Source organism: Crassostrea angulata, chromosome 1 (assembly GCF_025612915.1).
Source record: "Crassostrea angulata isolate pt1a10 chromosome 1, ASM2561291v2, whole genome shotgun sequence".
Taxonomy (NCBI): Eukaryota; Metazoa; Mollusca; class Bivalvia; order Ostreida; family Ostreidae; genus Magallana; species Magallana angulata.
The window spans coordinates 39,685,208-39,691,865 of NC_069111.1; the positions used below are offsets into that span (position 1 = coordinate 39,685,208).

Consider the following 6,658-nt stretch of genomic DNA (forward strand, 5'->3'; position numbering starts at 1 on the left):
ATTATCTGTACATTCTGTCCAATTTGATTTAAATTTCTCTCTTATAAATCAGGGACAGCATAGCAAGACTTATTTACATGGCAAATACAATCTACCTTAATTTAATTGTAATTCTCTTATCTTAATTATAATTCCATGTATAAAATGAACCCACAGTAAATACATATATCTATTATCCAACCAACGAGCTTTACTTCTGAATGATGTTGGAACACAACAACAAATTATCATTCTCATAACAAAAAGCAAAACTTGTTAAACATAAATTATTTATTTCTCATAGACAGATACAATTTTGCTAGGATGAAACGACTGGCATAAAATATTGTAAAGACACATCATCATGTAGAAGAAAAAAGTGAACAACTTTTTTCTTCGCAATATCTGAAAAGATAAAAATTGACATTGATACTATGTTACAGTACATTTTTGTGTTAAGGACAACAGGTAATTATCCCCACAGATGTACTTACTACAGATTACTTTAGTTGGGTTGACTTGTTGTCCAGTTAGAAACTGAGCAAACTTGCGGATGTCAATGCGGGCCTCAGCAAACTGATGAGGATCAGGCTCGGGGGCATCACTGCTCTGTGAGCTTGGGACTCTGTCTTTGTCTGTGAGGATATTTCTACGTCTATACTTATATTTACATGTATCTACATGTACATGACAATCAAATGGAAACTATTTCAAACTTCATAAGAGTACCTCTCTAATTACGGTACTTACTGACGGGATTCACCAGGTCTCTGAAATGAGTGGAAACTGACACCATGTCAGTTTCAACCATCAATTTCATTTCTCCATTTTGATTTGCTGAGAGAATCTGTTGAATGAAAACATACAGTTATAAGCATTCATTCAATAATTCAAAACTGAAATTGTGAAACCAAAAGCTTAATGTTTGATGTAAAGATTAATTGAAAATCACCTATATCTCAGCAAAACCCTACAGCTATCTTAAATATATATAAATAAATGATGATCAACATTTGAAAATCAAGCACTAAATTTTATTACACTAAACATGAATATACCTAATAGTAAATTATACATTTAAGCTCCTTTTTTATTCTTTATTGTTAGTCATCAATCCTTGATCACCAAAAAATAGAATAAAGTACCATTGAACATATAGTGTTCATATATACAAACCACATAATTGCTAAGGTTCTTCATCTTATCCACAACATTTTTCAATATCTTCAGTTGAGGCATGGCAATAGTTACCTTAAATAAATATATATATTACAAGTTATTTTACTTGATTTGAATCAAAATTTTAACTTGAAGATTTAAAACAGATGTGCGGAATTCATTGATTCCAACATATTGTAAAAGTGGTTATTTATGCAAGGGGAAAATCTACACTAGTTACATGGTTAGCTTAAACCTGTGCAAAATATCCCCACGCGTATGGTAAAAAACTGACCAAATTAGCGTGGTAAATAACGCATCAGCGTATTTAGTACCATTGTGTATTATTTGACCGAAGAAAATGCATACTTTACAACTAGCGTAAATAACCACTTCAACAAAAAAATTTCGAAAAGTTACTGCATCCTTTTAATTCTCTACTATTAAATGTATAAAAACTTTGAATAAATGTATAAAGGAGACTGTACTATGCTCAGACAGTCTGGCTTGATAATAAGATGTAAATCAAAAGATAATGTGCATGTTATCAATCATAAACTGAAACAAAAATGCCAAAAAAAATCTGCCTCTACAGCATTTCTGTCATGATTTGACATTTGACAAAGAAGTACAGCCTGAATTTTGATTCACAATGTTTACTCACATCAAACTGGGGTACCTCCGGCTCCTCATAGTCCTCCCAGTGTCTGCGTGGAATCACCGTCACCGGGATGTCATGTACCACTGTCCGGGAGTGAGAGGAGAGCGTGGGCTAATAGACGTAGTACATTCTCTTTTATGATGTCACATGTACATTGCAAAATTACAATTTCTATAAACTTGCTATATTTTTTAACAAGTAAATCAATTTTTTTTCATTTTTACATACTAAAGTTTTAGGCAATACAAAGTTTAAGATTAAAAATGATTACATGTGTACAAGAAAGAAAATTACCAAAACAAGAGGCCCATGGGCCACATCGCTCACCTGAGGAACAATAGGTATGATAAAATCAGCTTAATGGAGTCATAATACAAACTATCTGGACAATGTACAATAATACATGTAGATCCTGTATAAATAAAATCCATTTTCCCCTGGATATTCTTATGTTTATAATCATTAGTCCCTTTTCTAACAAGATGATTTTATAGTCTTATCATATGTTGAGTATTGCAGTTCTCAAAATGATCCTTAACAATAGTTTATATATTAGATATAAACGTACATCAAACTATGAACCTTCTCGGGAGGCCAAAGAATTGTCCTGGGGCCAAAGTCTTAACAATTATAAAGAAACATCTGGCTGATTAGTTTCTGAGAAGATTTTTAAAGATTTACCCTATATATTCCTTTGTTAAATTTTGACCCCCCCCATTGTGGCCCCACCCTACCCCTGGGGATCATGATTTTCACAACCATGAATCTACACTACCTGAGGATGCTTTCACACACGTTTCAGCTTTCCTGGCTGATTAGTTTCTGAGAAGAAGATTTTTAAAGATTAACTCTGTTTATTCCTATCTAAAACATCGACCTCCCATTGTGGCCCAAACCTACCCCCAGGGTTATGATTTTCACAAATTTGAATCTACACTACCTGAGGATGCTTCCACACAAGTTTCAGCTTTCCTGGCTAATTAGTTTCTGAGAAGAAGATTTTTAAAGATTTACTCTATTTAATCATGTGTTAAACTTCGACCCCCCATTGTGGCCCCATTCTACCCCCAGGGGTTATTATTTTCACAACTTTGAATCAACACTACCTGAGGATGCTTCCAAAGAAGTTTCAGCATTGCCGGCTGATTAGTTTCTGAGAAGAAGATTTTTAAAGATTTACTCTATATATTCCTATGTTTAACTTCGATCCCCCATTGTGGCCCCACCCTTCCCCCGGGGGTCATGATTTTCACAACTATGAATTTACACTACCTGAGGATGCATCCACAAAAGTGTCAGCTTTCCTGGCTGATTAGTTTCTAAGAAGAAGATTTTTAAAGATTTACTCTATATATTCCTATTTTAAACTTCGATCCCCCATTGTGGCCCCACCCTACCCCCGAGGGCCATGATTTTCACAACTATGAATCTACACTACCTGAGGATGCTTTCACACAAGTTTCAGCTTTCCTGGCTGATTAGTTTCTGAGAAGAAGATTTTTAAAGATTTACTCTATATTCCTATGTTAAACTTCGATCCCCCATTGTGGCCTCACCGTACCCCGGGGGTCATGATTTTCACAACTTTGAATCTACACTACCTGAGGATCCTTCCACACAAGTGTCAGCTTTCCTGGCCGATTAGTTTCTGAGAAGAAGATTTTTAAAGATTTATTCTATATATTCCTATGTAAAACTTCGATCCTTCATTGTGGCCCAACCCTACCTCCGGGGATCATGATTTTCACAAATTTGTATCTACATTACCTGATGATGCTTTCACACAAGTTTCAGCTTTCCTGGCTGATTAGTTTCTGAGGAGAAGATTTTTAAAGATTTACTCTATATATTCATTTGTTAAACTTTGACCCCCCATTGTGGCCCCACCCTCAGGTGAGCTAAAAAGGTTAAGTTTACAATACAATAAGTTGTTAAAGTTGGTTTCTGGAAGAACAGACTTTGAAAATTTTCTTAATAAATATTGACAAATATTTTACTTTTTTAAGCTTTAGTTTTTAAGATCTGTGTACAAACATAGAATTGTGAGCAAATCGCTGTATCTTGCTTATAATTCGAAGCTTAACACTCAAATATGGTTAGTAAATAGAAATTGTAAACAATTAAACACAAGAAACATGCACTACATGTATAACAAATAAAGAACACAATTTATTTTTTCGAAATGAATCATATATATATACATGTATATACCTATATATTTCCGTCAGCGATATCAAACTCTATTTAAACTGAATAAACTCGAAAAAATGCCGAGCATCTCAACAAAACCTATTGCATTAATCTACATGTACCATTACGCAAAAGATAATGCCGAATTACCGATAGAATGAATTGTATTTCAGTACCCGTCCCCTACATCCGATTTTGCTTAATTTGCGCAGGTAAACAGTTAACTGTTTGATTTACCGAAGTCTCTGTTTGATTTGATACGTAAAAATCACGAAATACAGACGATAGTTTCCAGGTTACAAAGCATAATGAGAACGAAACGAAAATCAGAACAAGCTAACACCAACGTCATGTGTGAAAACTGTCAACGTATTGAAATATTTAGCCTCAATTTACTTCACAAAATCGGCACCAATATATTTTGTATGTTTCAAAATTTCCCTTCATACGCGAACTGTTGCACAACAAGCAAATTCATCATAGTCAGATCGACCCTTTTTCGTATAATGTCATGGCTGCTTTAAACAAAGAACCTCGTTTTAGAAGTATGGAATCATTTTACCGGATGCCGAACCCGAAGCTATTAAACTGATTGAAACACACATTTCCTTTATTATTATTTTCGTAATAACTCAGGTTTGAAACAAAATTTCCACTTAATTTTTGCAATTTATATTTTCCTTCCCATAAGGATAATTTATGCTAAACTATGTTGAATTTGCCTTGGTAGTTCTTGAGAAGAAGATTTTTAAAAATGCACCCCCCTTTTTCTACAGTTTCAAGGTTTTCTCCGCTTTGAATACAGATCAAACTTTTATTTCTGCAATTTATATTCGCCCTCCCATAAGGATGATTTGTGCCAAATTTGGTTGAAATTGGATAAGCGGTTTTAGAGAAGAAGTTCAAAATGTAAAAAGTTTACAGACGGACAGACGGACGGACGGACAGACGGACAGACGGACGGACGGACGACGGACAAAATGTGATCAGAATAGCTCACTTGAGCTTTCAGCTCAGGTGAGCTAAAAACCATACTCTCTATTTAAATAGATAGTATCAAATGAACTTTTTACTTATATCTTTCAAGCATGTTACAAGTAAATCAAAATTTTAAAAAAAGAAAATAAAATTATTGTATCTTTTACCAGATCAACTTCAAATGTGAGACAAGGAGAGTGTTTCTTTGTTAGCTTGATTTTAATCCACTTGGCATTCTGGGCAGTTTTCAAGGCTCTTGTCAAGTTTTCAGGTGCAAGCTCTAGAAATATTTCATTAGCTTCTTCAGAAACACCCTCTAATGCATATTCATCAAAGAAATGACCCTGTATTTTAAAAGAGAGAAAAAATACCCATAAATATATAAAATAAATATTGACTTTAAATTTGCCACAGATTTCAACATGTTATAAGACAAAGCAATGAAGTCCTACAGATTGACCACCTTCACAATTTTACAAAAAGTCTTCAATCTGTTTCTAATAACTGTCAATAGACACCTTCACGATAACTGCGGTACTGCTATCTTGCAGGGCAAAATCATATACTTTGCCGAAACTTCAGTAGGTAGATAATTAAATGACGTAAATGAAACAATTGACGTTATGTCATATTTCACCAAACTATGTCTTTTTGCCCTGCAAAAGAGCAGTACCGCAGTTACCATGAAGGGGTTAATAGGATTACAGAGTTTAACTGAGGCACCTCTAAACTTTATATTCATCCTCTTATATATAAAAGCTTACTGGTGTGCGACCAGTTCTCACAGAGTACCATTTCTCGCCAGTACATTGTGACGTCATTTTATCAACACAAAGTTATATATGAAAAATGACGTCACAATGTACTGGCGAAAAATGGTACTCCGCGAGAACTGGTCACACGCCGGTAGTGACACTAGGAAAGGAAAGATAGGTAACAGTGTCAGAGTCAGAGGATGTCAAGTTAGTAAAGTAAACTTTCTATACTACCCTTGGTATGGGATAGCTATACATGTACCTGTGGCAATTCACACCAGATATGAACTCCTCCACTGACCAACTTCTCTGACAAAATGAAATACCAGTTACTTGGGGTAATTCTCAACACACATACTTTAATCAGCTTTGAAAGCGTCCCAATGATTCCTGTTAACAAAAAAATTGTAAAGCTTACAAATTTGAGCATCTATAGTGCTGTTAAATGCTGGCCATTGTTTCTTGCATAGTTAACATATGAGTTTCACTCTATTGAAAAACTAATTGCAAGACCATTAATATCAAATAATTTAAGCAATATCTGTTCCATTGTGTTCATAAAAAATATAACTTATTTCCATCTCCCTGTCACAAAATTTTTAACTTCACTATTTCAAATGTAGATAAATTCAATGAAAGAAAAATATTTATTTACTTGTAAAATGTTGTATACAGCCTATATCAGCTATTTTCCCTCTGAAACGCATTCTTTCTGTCAAGTTACCTAATCATGCTTATGCGATTGCATGTTTTTACATTCTGGCGCCATTTTTCTATTTTCACTTCACGACTACAGATTTGTAAAACCCGCAAAAATTCAAAATCATTCCTTGAAATGGTTATGATTATGAGCAGTCGTACAGCTGGACTGAAATACCAACGATATAAATATTATCATGCGATTTCTTTTTTAAAAATCTTGTAGTTACATTAAACA

General features: G+C 34.2%; 1 protein-coding gene across 1 annotated transcript; it reads right to left on the bottom strand.

Annotated features, from left to right (window-relative positions):
- Positions 1-258: 258 nt before the first annotated feature.
- LOC128181931 (checkpoint protein HUS1-like) lies at positions 259-6,652 on the bottom strand. The gene is made up of 8 exons (XM_052850518.1): positions 6,377-6,652; positions 5,984-6,111; positions 5,134-5,310; positions 1,802-1,909; positions 1,156-1,230; positions 730-826; positions 474-614; positions 259-384 (listed from the first exon to the last, which is right to left on the bottom strand). Exons 1-8 carry the CDS (start codon positions 6,426-6,428, stop codon positions 299-301), a joined length of 864 nt encoding a protein of 287 aa, XP_052706478.1. The 5' UTR covers positions 6,429-6,652; the 3' UTR covers positions 259-298.
- Between the last annotated feature and the right edge of the window lie 6 nt (positions 6,653-6,658).

What these genes read in the sequence shown, in the direction of transcription:
- LOC128181931 (XM_052850518.1), bottom strand. Translation starts at nt 6,428, where the DNA reads ATGCGTTTCAGAGGGAAAATAGCTGATATAGGCTGTATACAACATTTT. An exon ending in AGAACCTTAGCAATTATGTG is followed by an intron (nt 827 to 1,155) that starts GTTTGTATATAT and finishes TTCATTCAACAG; the next exon opens with ATTCTCTCAGCAAATCAAAA. An exon ending in CCCAACTAAAGTAATCTGTA is followed by an intron (nt 385 to 473) that starts GTAAGTACATCT and finishes TTATCTTTTCAG; the next exon opens with ATATTGCGAAGAAAAAAGTT.